Source organism: Seriola aureovittata, chromosome 12, assembly GCF_021018895.1.
Source record: "Seriola aureovittata isolate HTS-2021-v1 ecotype China chromosome 12, ASM2101889v1, whole genome shotgun sequence".
Taxonomy (NCBI): domain Eukaryota; kingdom Metazoa; phylum Chordata; class Actinopteri; order Carangiformes; family Carangidae; genus Seriola; species Seriola aureovittata.
The window spans coordinates 20,363,200-20,379,318 of NC_079375.1; the positions used below are offsets into that span (position 1 = coordinate 20,363,200).

General features: G+C 42.8%; 2 protein-coding genes across 2 annotated transcripts in view; one reads left to right on the top strand and one right to left on the bottom strand.

Moving 5' to 3' along the window:
• sgip1b (SH3GL interacting endocytic adaptor 1b) overlaps positions 1-14,251 on the bottom strand; it is a 48,573-nt gene extending 34,322 nt beyond the window's left edge. Inside the window, exons 1-3 of the mRNA XM_056392558.1 lie at positions 13,148-14,251; positions 12,691-12,831; positions 12,014-12,100 (exon numbers count right to left, since the gene is read on the bottom strand). The gene's annotated coding sequence lies outside the window, so the exon portion shown is untranslated. The remainder of the gene's footprint in view (positions 1-12,013; positions 12,101-12,690; positions 12,832-13,147) is intronic.
• Positions 5,726-11,813, top strand: LOC130179522 (phosphatidylinositol 3-kinase regulatory subunit gamma-like). Its single transcript, XM_056392555.1, has 10 exons — positions 5,726-6,086; positions 8,094-8,205; positions 8,329-8,427; positions 8,539-8,719; positions 8,862-8,978; positions 9,115-9,257; positions 9,374-9,550; positions 9,693-9,767; positions 9,882-10,052; positions 10,168-11,813. The coding sequence occupies exons 1-10, from the start codon at positions 6,032-6,034 to the stop codon at positions 10,439-10,441; spliced, it is 1,404 nt and encodes a 467-aa protein (XP_056248530.1). The 5' UTR covers positions 5,726-6,031; the 3' UTR covers positions 10,442-11,813.
• Positions 14,252-16,119: the final 1,868 nt, after the last annotated feature.

The following is a 16,119-nucleotide window of genomic DNA, read 5'->3' on the forward strand; positions in this document are numbered from 1 at the left end:
AGATCTGTGTCTTGGAACTGTGCAAGCCTCTAGGCAGAGCAGAACTAGCCTCGTGCACAGATATACACAGCAGCCCTCTGGACAAGTTTGGCACCCACACCAGCAACTGTGGGCCAAAACTCATGTTGCGTGCTAACTCTCTCCCTCCCCCATCCCCTCATGCTATCCCGCTCTGCAATTATATGCTACGCTCCCACCCAAACATGCAAGAATAGGCCTTCTCAGTCAACAGACAAACCGAGTCATTCTGTCCTCAAACCATGACATCATGACCATTTGACTTTAGCGTGAAATTCAAGCTTAATTTAACTTTGTCAGGAAAGAAAAAAAAAAAAAAAAGAAAAGAAAAGTGGTGTGTGTTACAATGGCAGAGCGCTGCAGTGGTGTGAACAGTAACTGCATGCAATTCTGGGAAGGAAAAGCTAATTTATTTTCTCAAATATCAAACTCATGAGGAAGGAATATGTGACTCATGACAATCTCACACATCAAGTATTTACTATGAGAAACGGTTGAACTGGGCTTGTTCATGGACAGAATGGAGCTGGATAATACTGACAAACTCATGTACTGTCAGATTTTGACTCAGTACAGACCACAGAATACTTTAGGTATGACTATTGATGCTTTTATACAATATCTAAGAGAAAGTTTATGAATAAAATTCTTCAGTAATGGGGGATTCATATCGAGTCACTTGAGAATAAAATCAATATTACAATTCAACTAAAACACAGCACAAAAAAAAAAAAACACCAAAATCCCAGATGATATCTTGGCTTATATCGCAGTAATGATATCATACAAACATGTCACCAACTTTGGTTCAGATTTATATCAATGGCCTCCTGTTTCCTTAAGTTTCAAGGGGTTTAGATGCCTGAGAGGCATCTATCAAACTGCTGACAGCTATTGTGTGAAGCACACCTCATTTTCCAAATCTGCCTCGCAACAGAGTCCTCTCCTCTGTCCTTGCAGCTCTGGGAGGGGTTCTTAATAGTTTGTGAGCGCTTGCGTGTGCGTGCATGTATATATGACAGAACCGCACCAATGACAGGCACCTCAGCCCAGCCCAGCCCTCGCAACAAAGAGGGCTGGTGGGTTTCATTGCAGCCCCGCTTGCTCTCCCACACGCTCATAAATAACCATACAGAGTCTCTGCCCTGGCCAGGGGGAGAAAAGGGAGAGAAAAGAGCCATTTAGGCAGCTCCTCTCCTCTCATGCCTTCCAACTGACCTTTTCCAAGGGTCAATCAGTCCAACCACAACTCCGTACAAACCCCCCCCCCCCCTCCTGCTCTCTCTTTGCTGACACTAACCTGAATCATCCCAAGACTGACGCTGTGGAGAGAAGCCACTTAGCAGGCTTGGGTCATTGTAAGGGAGATTTTAAAAGACCTGGAAGGCATAAAGCCTCACAGCCGTTCAGTCCCAGAGCATGCGAGATCGCAGCCGGGGTCAGAGGTGAAGGTCACAATATGGGAGGAGGGGAATAAATCCTGTAGCATGGACGACAATGGCTGCAATCCCCACTGACAATGATGCCATTGTGGGCTTTGGGTTGCTTAGTGTGTCCTGGAGCTGTGCCTAATAGAGTTATAGTGCTGATGTGATGGCTGTGTGGCTGAGGAGAGTAGTGTCCTTTTATATAAAGGGGGGCAACTGCAGAGGAGCTTGAAAGAGGTCTCGGCTTCTCAATTTTGCTTTGCATGAAGCCTGGGGTTGTGTGTGTATGTGTGTCCATGAGCGATGGAGAAACAGAGAGAGGGAGGTTACTAGCTTAACTTCACTGAGCTTCCAGCCATGAATCCTTTGCTCACTGACACACATGACTCCTCTCTGTAAAGAGTCAGAGTTCACAAGATGTGCGGGCGCGCTGACTGCAACATGACTTTTCTATTTGTGAACCTATCGAGTCACACTGTCTCAGGAACAATACAGTTATTGATTTCTGAGATTTTCACATAACTTATGACTAGTGCTGAATGATAAGTAGAATTTTAATAATCTATTAATTGTTTATTAAGCAAAAACACTTTTTTTCCTGTTTAGTTACAAGTGAATAGCATTGAGTTTTGCACTGCCATTATTACTGAAACTTAAAACAAAACAACAGATTATCCAATGATGAAAATAAAGAGCTGCAGCCCTACAACCTACTTTGATCCATGTTTCATGACACAAGGACTGAAAAAGTGGCAGCATCTCATGTATTGCGCTTCCACTCTTCACGGTCAGGCCTTTATTTGGCGCTCACTTAAGCAGACATGTGGGGAAGGCCTCTGGAGAGACACAGGGCGCTGATACCACAGGATCATCATCCCCGGCATAACTCAGACACTCAGCTGGTAGACGTTATGCGGTGGCATGCCACGAGTACCTCAGTTGTCACCTCTGTTAGTGAGATTATGCTCCGGCAGAATGGAGTGACAGATGATGAGTGGTGGGTATGACCAGAGGACACACAGAGAGAGGGAGAGGTCTGGACATGACAGACAGAGTCAGACAGATACCGGAGCGTATGGAAAAAGAGTATGTCAGTTTTGCTGATGTCTATAGTAACAGTAGCCTCCAATTTGACATTCCCTCCACCAAACATTGGTTTTCTGTTTTTTTTCCTTCTTTTTGGCTTCTCTTTGACCTCCTTAAAAGAACAAGCTATGTTTCCCAGGGCCCAGCTATTTGAAGCTCATAGTTTTGGTCATCCAAAGTTTTCTGTTCCAACTCTAGCCGTTCAGACACTGTCCCCACTTACATTTCCACAATGGCAGGGTCCTGGGGGCCAGACCATAGCCGCCCTACACTCTGCCCACAGTTGAGTTGCCTCTGGCAGGACTACTGCGTGCTTTGTGTGCTGGTTCTGGCCACTGATCAGGGAAACCCCACAGTCTCTCCATGGTGAATGTCGACCGCCCTGCCAAGACCATTATGCATCCCTTCAATGGCCGTGAATAGCAGCACACTACAGTACAGAAGATTTGAGAGATGTGCAATTCACCCAGGGCTACAATGCGAGACCATGACACAGATACCCACATCGGTGAACTGAACTAATCCCTGACATGGTTTCTCTGTGTTGTGTCTTTGGGTCTTTTGATGGACAGCAAACAAAACAAATCCTGATAAAAATGTGTCCTACATTGCACTGCACAGGAAATATGAAAACAGCTAATGAATAATATTCCTTGACACAGTTATTGGTCTAAATCCAAGCAAACATTACTCTAGAAAGCCGAGAGATTATTCCACTGAATCTACAGATACTGGTGGGTGTGACTTAGTGTGGCTAAGTGAATGACAGCGGGAGGCCTATCATGTACACATTTAACACTCTTAAATATGGGGATTAACGCTCTTTTCATAATTTCACCACTGAGTTCATGTGCAACACTTTGACCACAGTGACCTAATAATCTCTAGGGCACAAAAACCATCCTGTTTGCCATTCTCCTGAGCTCTTATTAATATATCTCCTCTCTCCTGGCTCTGCTTTCCTGACCAGAGAAATGACCAAACTGTAATGTCTCTCACACCCACTCTCCTCAATATTTGTTGCCAGTCTAAAGTTGCTTGACAGATCAGTGTCAAAAATTTAAATCTAACTGAATTAGAGTTTTACTGTTATCTCCATTTAGCACAGAGGAACATCTGTTTATTAATTTAAAACTCGTGCCGATTTTCCCAGCACTCCCACAGTCCAGTGGCATATTGCGGTGGTGGATATCAAGATGAGTCACATCAGCTAGCAGGCAGCTGGCAGGCTTGCAGTATCAGCCTATCCTGTTAATCTTACTATTAGCCTTCACTGATCCCGTCAGGACTGCCTGGATCTGGGTAGCAGAGCCTAAAGGTTTATCCTGCAAGCCGGCCCTCCCTCACCCTGGCCACTGCACGCACGCAGCGCAAATTGGGCACACATGCAAGTACACACCAGCACCATCCCCAAATATTCCAGCTTTTCCTGAAACTGATCATATGACAACATATCTCCAACACAAAGCCCAGACACTGGAGCTCATCATAAACCTACCTATGCCACAATGCCCCCCACTAACGTGTCTGGACCCCCGATACAAGGCTGTTATGTTTCAAGAAGGTGGTGGTAGTGAAATGTGTCACAGAGGTCAGACCCAGAAGTTAAGGGGGCAAATTCTGTGCTCTTCTGACACCGAAGGAGGGGGGGGGGGGGGGGGGGGGTTGGGTAGCAGCCAAGTGACATGCCGTGACAGGCTTCAAGGCTTCTTAAAGTAGGAATGCATGGAAAGCAAACACTCATACACTGCACCCACAAATACACACAGGCACACGTGAGTCCATTCAACCATGTTCGTCAACACCCATACAATTACATACCTGTCAAGTGGTGGTTCTAATGCCAAGAAGACACCTGCCAACACAGATTGTCTTTGTCTAAAAATGTTAATAAAACATTTTGTCTTTCCATGAATTAGCCACACACACGCAAGTGCACATTCGCATGTGTCTGTGTGATATGATTGTGCTCTTTCTTGCAATAATATGCTTCATCATGGCAGTTAGTTTAGGACGTTTCATGGGTACTGACTGGACACAGGGAAGAATCGTTTTTGCTGATGGGAAAGAGGAATGCTGGAGGCAATTACCTCCCCTGACTCTCTGTCCTTGGGTCAAAAGGGGACCGGCCATAAACGCCTGGACACCAACAGAGACGGACCTCTGACCATGCCGGCCTTGTTTCACTCTCCCTGCAGTCCCTAACGTCAGCTGCTGGAAGAGCCTCTGGTTGTTTAAATTTACAGCACAATGTCATTCTGTGTCATGAGCGAACAACAATGCATGTATTCATCCAACATAAGAGCATGAGGAGATAGTAACGCTAATTCTCTGGTCGTTTTCAGCACATGAAGACAGAAACACCAAATTATGTTATCATTAAATAATCAATTATTTCAGCCCTTTATGCATTTTCAAGCCACTGATGTTAACACACTTACTATTAGCTATTGTGTCTTCAACTGGATGATCTCCGAGCAGCAATAATTACGAGCAGTGACAGTCAAGATGCCATTTTTGTTGCTGAACGTGTTTGACAAGCTCAACAAGAATATAATACACACTTGCCAACTAGGCAGGCTACTCTGTCGCCTCTCAGACAAAAGGGTCTAAGCCTGGTGCTCCCCGGATGCCAAACAGCTGAACACAGTTTAATTATCATAAAACCTAAAGCATGATGTCATTTTTTTATCAACCTATTCTCTCACCAATAAATTATATCACGGCTTCAGTGGCAGAAAATGCTTTTAATTCCTGTTTGTTTAAAATATAAAAACATATAAGGTGTAGGTTAGATCAGTTTCATTTTTTATGATTCAAGTTATTGGACCAGGTTTTTCTTTTCCATTCATGCCCTGCAAGGAATTTTTCAGCTGTTACAGTGCAGCCAGAGGAGAGTTGAATGAAACGGTCTGGAATGAACCATTAAAACGTAGGGGTCACAAGTGTCCGATACTCTACGCATCCGCGAGTGGAATTCACCAAATAACATCTAATTTCGCAGATTATACTTACATGTTCTTGTTTTTCTTTGTTTGTTTGTCTTTTTTTAACCGTGTAATATAAACTTTCCTGCCTGTGTTTTACATGACAAAGAATCCTGCGAGGAAAAGAAACCCCCCACCCCTCCAATGTAGCGGCGGGTTGGACCGGGCCAAGATGATGTTACGAACAGCCCTTTAAAGTCGCTTCACTTCCGAGATGAAGTAAAGTAGAGCTCCGCCGCACAGGGAGAAGGCATGGACTGACAATCTCCTACAAAAAAAAGCCCACACTTAAGCCAGGCTATGTTGAGAAAATACATTTGGACATCGGGATTTGTTCATGGACTCGGAGTCGAAGGAGTTTTCTTTTTGTCCAAATCTATGTAGTACGTGGCGTCTCATGACTGCACTGAAGTAGCCTGAATTAGGTTCTTTTGCGGCAAAACATACGTGCATCGTTTTCACATTGCGCGCAAAGACAACGACAGCAACCTGGACTACTCTTGTGAAACAGGAATGGTTTATCCTCCCGAAGGTTTATTCTACATCGAAATGGATCAAGCACCACCAGGTAAGTTAGGGTTAAAGGCAGCCATTGTCTGATCTGCAGGGGGTCGGGAAACCGTTTTATTCATTCTTTGCTTTTTTTTTCTTTTGCTGGCACCATCTTATGTAATGTCTGTAATAAAGTTGACATCCGACAAATGCCGTGCAGGTGCTGGTAAAACGTTATAATGGCGAGGTCCTCGGCGCTGCGCTCCCCCACTGGCATTGCCCAGGCATGCATAGCGCAATTCACTTGCCAATTACGTAATACCTTTCGGTGGACCAGACGCAGTGGCTTGCCTCCTTTCTTTTGTCCCAGCACATATGACAAACTTAGACAGAAACGCGCAGCGGTTTTGCATCTTCTCATAAACCAAAAGAAGGTTTACTGGAGGAGTATGACAGTGTTGAGAGCGCAATTTGAAGGCACTATAGTTGAGGGTGCGTTAATGAGCGCCGCATGAAACGACCGCTTTGTTCTCCTCTGCAGCCAGCCGTGGTTAATTTGTGCGCTAGCTCTGTAAGTAGGCTAGAGGCAAGCAGACTAGACAGCTCGTCTCATGACTTAACTCCGGCAACTCAGGAACAGTTCGTTTTTTATTCACATTTGTCATTTGACCGAGGCGTTATTACATTGTCCTAGCAGTGAATAACACTTGTATTTCAGTCCTGTTATGTCTTGCTCTAAATAACCAGGCTACCTAGCTAAATTAATTTGACTTTACCTAATTAAAATTGCATCATAATTTTCAGCTCCCATACATGAATTATTTGAAGATTTACTGATGACTACAGTTGATATAATACAATAGAATATAAACTTAAAGTGAAGACTACTGACACACCAACAATACAGATACTCTGTATTTCACCTATAAGGTCTATGCTTTAACAATGTTATACAGACAGTTCCCGAGTTTGGTTATTGAGACTTAACCTTCCTTTTTTTTTAATGTATTTTCTGGATTGAACACAAACTACAGTGTAACTGATTAGATTTCTTTTTTTATTATTTCATACTTAAATTACGGGGCTCTTGTCTGGGCTGGTATGTGCATGTGGGTTTTGGAAGCCAGGAGAGTTTCTTGGCAGCAGGCAGAAAGGGGAAGGTGTGCAGATTTAATTTTGCTGAGTTCAGGAGCCGCAGCTTTTCGTTTTGTGCCTGCCACTGTACTGCTGCACCTGCCTTTTGTTTATTTTAAGGTCAGAAAAAGAGGAGAGCGGATGGTGGGAGAAACCCACATTTTCTCCTCTCTGAGGGTGCTCTTGTATTCTCCCTAACTGCCTCATGAAAGGCACTTTTGTCCTGCAGTGAAATATATCGCCCTTCACCTCCTCTTGATGCGGTTTGCCCTCCTTCTACATTTTTAGGAAAACGCTTAGTCTTTCGGCCAGACTCACAGATTTTTTTTTTCCTTTAAGGTTGATGGAAAACTCATGAGGATCTGTAAGCGTGCAATGATTACAAAATGGGAGGGGTGGTTCAGGAGGCTCAAAATATAATTTATGGTCTATTTAATGCTTCTCTTGCTATTCAGGACAGTGCCAGAGTTTATAAATTATGCTTTAATCTACTTTGCAAGAGTTGCAGGGCATTAAACCACGTAATCATGAAAGTTCTTAGAATAATAAAAGAAAACATGTTTCATAGTTGTTGACTGATAATGTTCAGAAATGAGAACTTACTGCCACATTTCCTTTTTTTAGTTCTGACCACTCTTAAGATCTTGGTAATGATTTGGCAAGTGATATCTCTTGGAAACATGCCTGGGCTTGTCCTTGTTCAGGCTGTGAGAGAGAGTGTGTGTCGCTCTTTGTTGTGATGGGGGGGGGGGGGTATATATATACATTGAGGACACTGTATTTCCTTAAAACACACATCCTTGATTGCACTAGTTATAATATTTAAGGAGTCATGTTTACATTATTTCACATATTGGTGTTTTTACAATTTCTGATATGTCATTGTCTAGAGAAACGGTCATCCTGAGCAGAGGCGTTTCATTTTCTAACCTTCTTTTTTTGCTTTCAGCTCTCCCTCCCAGGTCAACAAAACCAGTGTCTTCCACCATGAACAACAACTGCCCCTCGCCACCTACATATTCGCTACAGGACGCCGAATGGTATTGGGGAGACATAACTAGGTAAAGTATCCTAACTTTGAACAGTCCTATATCCAACACGTCATCATTCTTAGAAACTTGTTGTTTGATTGTTTGACGTGCCGGTATGTTACATCCGTTAACTGGTAACTGATTTTCCCTCAGGGATGAGGTAAATGAGAAACTCCGAGACACACCTGATGGCTCCTTTTTGGTGCGTGACGCATCCACAAAGCTGCAAGGAGACTTTACGCTGACGTTAAGGTAAGCAGAAGGAAAAGAGAACAGTCGCTTCAGTCACATCTCTGTCACAAATAAGGTGTTCACATGTTGTTTTACACCAATAATCTAATTTTGGCCTTTGCTGTTGCACAGGAAAGACGGGCACAACAAGCTCATCAAGATTTACCACCGCGACGGGAAGTACGGCTTCTCGGACCCCCTCACATTCACTTCGGTGGTGGAGCTCATTTGGCACTATCAGCACCATCCGTTGGTGGAATATAACGCCACACTGGATCTGATGCTCACACATCCTGTATCCCGCTTCCAGCAGGTTAGTTTGTACCATTATTTCTTATTTTTCAGTCAAAACATCGGTCAGTCTGCAAAAATGTTTCATAAGTGATGATAGAGATTTTTGTTAAATACAGAGGATTATGAATTGCACGTTTTTAAAGTGGAATTTTTGACATTAGGTGAAAGAAGACAGTGTCGATGTCGCTGGAAGAAAGCTGAAGGAGGTTCACAATCAGTATCAAGAGAAGTCGAAGGAGTTTGATTGTCTTTACGAAGCCTTCACAAAGACCTCACAGGTAAAAAATCATTTTGAAATGAACTTTGATGGTCTCCGATTTCAATCCCAACACCAAAGCTCCTTTCTAAACAGTAGAGTTTACATTCATTAGTATCCCGAGTCTCTTCTTACTGGATGTGTTCGTTGTGATGCAGGAAATCCAGATGAAGCGAACGGCAATTGAGGCCTTTAACGAGACGATGTTGATCTTCGAGGAGCAGTGTCGTGAACAGGAGCGTTATGGAGAGGAGTTTGAAAGGAACAATCAGTCCGACGGAGCCGACACAGACCTGGAGAGGTACTTCATTACACCGTGGTACAGAAAAAGTGTCCAAACAAAATTTAATTTAGATGCATGCACACCGTTTTCCTTGAACTCTGCCCAAACCCGTGACCTTTACTTTCCCTCTCTAGCTTTCTGATAAATTACGAGAAGCTGAAGTGTCGGCTCGGGGAGATATATGACAGCAAAATCCATCTGGAGGAAGACTTGAGAACGCAGGTGGAGGACTACAGAGAGACGGACAGGAAGATGAACAGCTTGCGACCTGACCTCATCCAGCTACGCAACATCAGAGACCAGTACCTCAAGTAAGTAGCGTCAGAGTATTGTTTGTGGCCTCTGTGGTAAATCACTGCAACTTAATTAAGGGAAGAAACATTTTGTAGCTGCTCTGTAATGTATCATCATTTTATGTTCAAATTAATCATTCCTTTGCACTTCTCCTTACAGCTGGCTTAATCACAAAGGCGTACGGCAGAAACGCATAAATGACTGGCTGGGGATACAGAGCGACAGCCTCGATGAGTAAGTTCCAGCAAATTCTCTCTGGAAGAAATATTGAGGAAACACAGCTAATAACTTGTACAGGAAATACAGAACTGTTACAGAGGCGTTATGGTTCGACTCTTGTTTTTCCAGCACATATGTGTTGAAGGGGGACGAGAAGAATTTGCCACATCAGGATGAGACGAGTTGGTTTGTCGGTGAAATGAGTCGGACGCAGGCGGAGGAAATGCTTCAAGGTAAAGCTCCTGGAACATTCTTGATCCGTGAGAGCAGCAAACAGGGGTGCTACGCCTGCTCTGTTGTGTGAGTATCACTTTGGAAAGCTATGTCATAAGAATGGATCACGATAAATATTAAACACGGTGTAATTGTGTGACACTCATTGATGGATTTTTTTTTTCTTTTTGATTCGTTTCAGTGTGAATGAAGAAGTGAAGCATTGCATGATCTACAGCACACCGCACGGATACGGCTTTGCTGAGCCTTACGATGTCCACTGCTCACTGAAAGACCTTGTCCTGCACTACCGCCTGCACTCTTTAGCGCAACACAATGACGCCCTGGACGTTCGGCTGTCACATCCAGTACACGCCAAAGCTGCAGCCACGCCTTCTCAACATATAGAGGAGCACAAACTCTTACAGACTCCAAAACACACAGCGGGGCTCCCGCCTGCAGCTCCAGAAATGTAATCCAACGGGGAGAGAGAGAGAGAGAGAGAGAGACAGAAGGACATGTTTACTGTATCCTGCGAGAACGACTGCATCGAGGTGCATTGTGTAAAGTTTTGCACTACAGTGATTCCATCGGTTTTTGTGAATGGGATTTCACAGATTGAAGTGGGACCGGAACTTGAATGTCAGCTTGGACTTTGTTTTTGTTTTGTTTTTGGTTTCAAAGAGACTGTTTAAGCTTTCAAAAAAATTTTGTACTTCATTTATTGCCGTTTGTTTAATGGACACTATCGGTAGGGATGTTGACAACCAGAAAATTGCTCACTGACGTCAGGTGCTGCACCTTCGTTTGACTTCAGCTTTTACAACTAGAGTTAATGTTGCTAGAGATGTCCGTTTCCCTAGTTCTGAAAATTTGACCAATATGTTGGATATATATATTGGGTTACTACTACTTAATGCATTTGTGAGGGGAATACACAGTGCTGTATACAGACTGATTGCGTCATATCGGTTTGGTGGACCAAACCATTTTTGGGTAAATGCCAGGTGTGAATATGTGAAAAGTCGTGGTGCATCGTGACCTTTTGCCCCTTTCTTAACTGACATTCATATACAGTGGATAATTATGTAGCATTAACATCTTGTAGAATACCATTGTAAGAGCATACTCAATGTTATACCCATTGACCAAAGCACTTAATAGTGAGCAAACTACGTCCCTGTTTAGTCCGGTAATTGCATTTGGGCAAGGGGAGGGCAATTTATGTACACCTGCTGATGTGCTGATCAAAACATAATCTGAAGTACTGTATGTTATATTCTGTTACTCAAAGAAGTATAAGCTTTTTGTATTCTATATATATTTTTTCTATAAACATGCCACAAGATGAAAGCTTGAAGAACGTGCAATCCAACAGTATTTCTATTGTTGCAATGTATGACGATGATGATGGTGGTGAAGGTAAAGCTGTTATGAGAGGTTGACATTTGCCACAAAAATGCACTCTCTTTGGTGGTGTCAGTGTGATCTGGCCTCCGATGTTTGTGTGAACTGCCAGAGGTCCGGATGTATCCTGCCTCCATTACTTGAACTGTGGCATTGCTCGAGCTATGAATGTTTTTCATGACATGCAGCCTACATAGCTTAAGAGGAAAGGAATCCATGTTGAACTTGGCACATTTTTCAAGTTTGAGGACAATAGATACTCTGTACAGAGAAACTGTAAAATGTATTTCTGAGGTTGGTTTATGGAAGGAGGATGATTAAGCCTCTTATAAAAATATAACTCCACTGGGGGATTGAGGAAACTCCTTGGGTGAAGCTAAGCAATGTGAGATTCTGACCTTTTTCTTGCAGAGAGACAATAAACTGATGAGGGTTTTGTCAGCTTATGTAATCCAGTGCTTTTTTTCACAGCCCATTGCTGATACTGTGCAAGCAATGCACATTGTCATTGTTCTTATCTTCTTAAGACCTATATATAGGAGTTTTTGTAGTGTTACAGTTTTTATAACATGGGTAGAAAAGTGACCAAACAGAAAGTAGAGAATTACTTAGAGTAAGTTTAGTAGTTATAAAAAATTTACCCTCTGTCTCCATGGAGCCATTGTAGTCTGATGAGCTTATCCTTGGGTAAGCAGAGACAGGAGGCCGCGAGGGGACTGGAGGACACACTGTGGACAGATGGAAGAGAAAGGAAGCGATAAAGACAATAGCAGGATATGTGCAGGTCCTTTCCCTACTCAGTCTGGCCGGTGTTTAGTCACTAGAAAAAAAATCATGTATTACACCTATTTCTCTGGAAACATGCAGTATTTTGAAACACAACTTTTTTTGACGCTCCTGTCAAAGGAATGCAGCTCGACTGTAAACATTTGGTACCAGCCAACTTGATAGCAGCTTGAGTTTTGTCTCTTAAACTTTTATCACACAGTCAACAAACAATTGTTATCTGATAATTTTACAAAAAATGAATGTGTTAGTGTTTCAAAACAAACTCAAGCTCCATCTACAAAGAAATGCTTGTGTAAACCTTAGGACACAGTGAGCACAGATGATGATGATGATGATGATGATGATGATGATGATGATGATGATGACCCTGGGAAAAAACACTGCGAGTGGCCTTCTGCGACCGGAGCAACAGGTGGCCTCTTTCAACCATCACATAAGGTCTGTGTTACGTGGGGATTAATGAGGTGCAGAGGGCAGGGATGTACTGCGGGAGAGCCTCAGTTCCAGGCCACGGATTACTCCCTCTTACCTGTGTCAGCATAGAGAGCTGGTGGACAGGCGGCATGCATGCTCTGCTCGGATGGACCAGATGCAGGGGAGATAGACTGGACAGACTGGACAGACTGTACCAACGCTGAGTCACCCTCAGCCTGCGTGAGTGTCCAAAAGACTGGGAGAGAGTGGGTAGAGAAAGTGTGTGGGGCAGACAGACAGGAAAGGAGGAGGGACAGGAAAGAGTACTCAAAACTCCTGCACAGGATGGTATGAAAAAAATGAGGGCTGAAAAGGTCAAGCTGGGCCTTTCCTACATTTCCTTCAATCTGAAACACACTCCTACTTGGCTATACCCCAGAGCTATTTGCTTTTACAGCAGTTTAGCTTACACTGCTCATTCTTATTTTCCTTAGCTCCCAGAGTCTGAGTTTAATCTATGAAAAAAAACCCAGCCCCCACGTCTTTTCTTTTTTTTTCTGTCTCATACATACACAGACCGTCTCTGCTTTCCTCCCTCTCTCCTTCCTCGTCAGCAGGCCTCGCTCGTTTAAATTCTTAGTAATTGTGCTTTATAGTTCTCAATTTAAATAAGTCCTGGCTGGGGGGTTGGGGGAGCAGGACGAATTACCTTTGGAGTCACGCCTAAAATACACACACCATCAACTGTCTCGCAGGCTTTCAGGAAAAGAGGTTTTCGCTTTCAGTTTGGCCGCAGCCAATCGCCTCTCTCCTCCCCTCTGTCTCCGTCCGATTCCACCGTTTCCACGCTACCCGATCAGCCAATGGGCGGCCGGGAACATGCCGCGCGTCAGCCAATCAGCGACCAGTTGCTATGTTGGAGGCAGAATCGATAAGAGAGGGATTTTTTTTCCTTCTTTTTTTTTTTACAAGCACACATTATAGCTGGCTTATAGGCTGAAGGCAAGATCCTGTTGCCTGCCAAGCAGTATGTAGGCTATGCAAGGACTGAACCATTAAATATACGAGCTCCACATTTCCCACATTTTCTTTGAAGCGTCTCTAATAACACCACAAATAAAAGCTAAACAATTTGCCTGTATATTGTGTATATTTGTATATGCACATATGTATGAACGTGTTTATTTTAGAATTTATGTGCACAGAGTGATCACCCACTGAATTGTTGAGGTCATGGAAAAGTTAGAAATTAAGATGGAAAATTGTTTCCAAGCCTCGAGGAATTGTGGTAAATGCACATCAAACAAGTTTCAAATTGAAAATGAAAGTTTTTACATAATCTTACCCCCCCTCCTTTTTCTTCTTTTTTTGAAGAATTGTCCAAAAAAAAAACAAATGCCTGCTCATTTACAGTAACCCCCAGCTACAGTAGTGGCTAAACAAGGATGCTACAGTGAATACTGAAAATACAGAACAAAATATTTAGGATAATTGTGTCTAGGGATTGTTAAACCATGTCAACCTTTCCTAAGGTCTCCTGCCTTTCTAAACTATATGTTGTCAAATAAAATACAAAAAGAAAATTACATTAGATGATTATTCCTGAATAAGTGAGAATACGGGGCAATTGTTGTATGAACTCTACCATCAACTTGTATTTTAAGTTGACTAAAATAAAAGCGACATGACATGAAACTATTCTACTAAACAAAAGTTAATGATGAGATGAGGAATTCCCTGCTGTTTTGTCAAAAATATAATGCGGCATCATTTCATACAATCGATGCTTAAAACTTGAAATGATGATTCATTGGCTATTTCATTGATCTCTGGTGACAGTGATTGCAGTAAGGCGGTCAGATCACACTAAGATGAGAGGTGACACTGAGCCAGCTCTTATAAGGGGATAACATACTACTGCATGCTGACAAACCATTCAGGAGAAATGCCCGTCTAGATCCACAGCCAAATCAGATTTGCAGACACCAGCTTAGGCAGGGACGGAAAATGATCCCACCTCCTTGAAACAGGTAGAACAGGACAGGGACACCACTCTAAAATAATAACTTACCTTTTTGGATAAACGCCCAGCAGTATGCATGATTTCCTCCTAATTCAACCTGAGACATACCATATTATGTTGTGCTGCCATTTCTCAAGGAAAAAAATCCTCACTAATGATTTCAGCTGTAATAAATGAAGGACCTCAGCGTCCCTCGAGCTTTCAGGACAATCTCATTGCGGGAGTTCAGCTCTCAAATAGATTAAAAAAGAAGCAGCAGGCACATGGCCAGCAAACCAATGTGGCACAGGACTGACAGACACTAGCTCAGATGGTAAAGGAAGCTTCAGAGTTCAAACCAGAAACCAGTTCAGTCTGAAAGCACAATACCGTATGTACACTGCACGCAGTGAACTCAGCCAAGATAAGGAAGGGTTACACAGTTCACAGGTTCTGTCAGGTGAGGACAGGAGCCTCGTCTGGCAGTATCAGACAGAACATGCAGACAAGATAATAAGGTCATTTACAGCCACAATGTATTTGTAATAAGAAGGAAAGTGTATTATTAACACAAAATAAATTATCCTCATCATACGAAAGGGATTTTTACTGTATAAGTCATGGGGAATATTATGGAAATAATGATAAAATCTCCTACCACAGAGTGCTGGAATTACTTGTTTTGCATTATCTGGTGTGATTTAGAGCCAGTCAAAGCACTCAGTAAACTATGAACTCTACCTACTCCCATAAGAACCCTTAAGATGTCAGTTTCATCTCACAATGTTTTTCTTTCCTGGTGAACGCAGTGTCTAGCCAGAGGAAAGAGCCCTGATGAAAAAGTCAGACATACCCTGCACTTAAACCAGAATGGTAATTATAGTGACCACTTTCCATAGGATGACCCTCACACTATTTACTTTTTTCTCCCACTAACATGGGAGATTCTGGGAGCAAGGCAAAGATTGCTTCCCATTACCGCAATGGAGAGACATGATAATCAGTGAACATAATTATCATGCTCTTGACAAGCAAAAACATTGCCTATAGGAGAAGCAAAACTAGGTCAGAAACTAGCATATGGCTGGACAATGTGTGGTCAATGTGCAAAATTGGGGACATAGTTGAAAACTGTTGCTGTATAAAACAGATTTGTCTGTAGCAACAAATGCTGTAAACGCCCCCCAATAGAAACTGTTTGTGCCAAATCATTTTGAAAGAGTAACAGCCAATGGGGAAACTCTAACTCAGTCATGTGGCATTCGCTGACTAATGGTGGAATTATAATCAGTCACTCACTCAGTCAGTTAGTCTCAGAGTCGCAGTGTTCAGGGCCCCACTCAAAAACAAGAGACCACAGCCCAGCCTAACCAAATAGATAGATGAATAGATATATAAATAAAACATAATCACACTGTAACAGAACCATTTTCATCAAAAGACAGCTGTGCCACCACCTTCAGATTCATTTTAACACCTCACCTACTTATTAAAACCTGTTTTACAAGAGGCACCTGCCCAGACAGCAGCTTAAAGAACAAA

What these genes read in the sequence shown, in the direction of transcription:
- LOC130179522 (XM_056392555.1), top strand. Translation starts at nt 6,032, where the DNA reads ATGGTTTATCCTCCCGAAGGTTTATTCTACATCGAAATGGATCAAGCA. An exon ending in GCCGACACAGACCTGGAGAG is followed by an intron (nt 9,258 to 9,373) that starts GTACTTCATTAC and finishes TTCCCTCTCTAG; the next exon opens with CTTTCTGATAAATTACGAGA. An exon ending in CAGAGCGACAGCCTCGATGA is followed by an intron (nt 9,768 to 9,881) that starts GTAAGTTCCAGC and finishes TTGTTTTTCCAG; the next exon opens with CACATATGTGTTGAAGGGGG.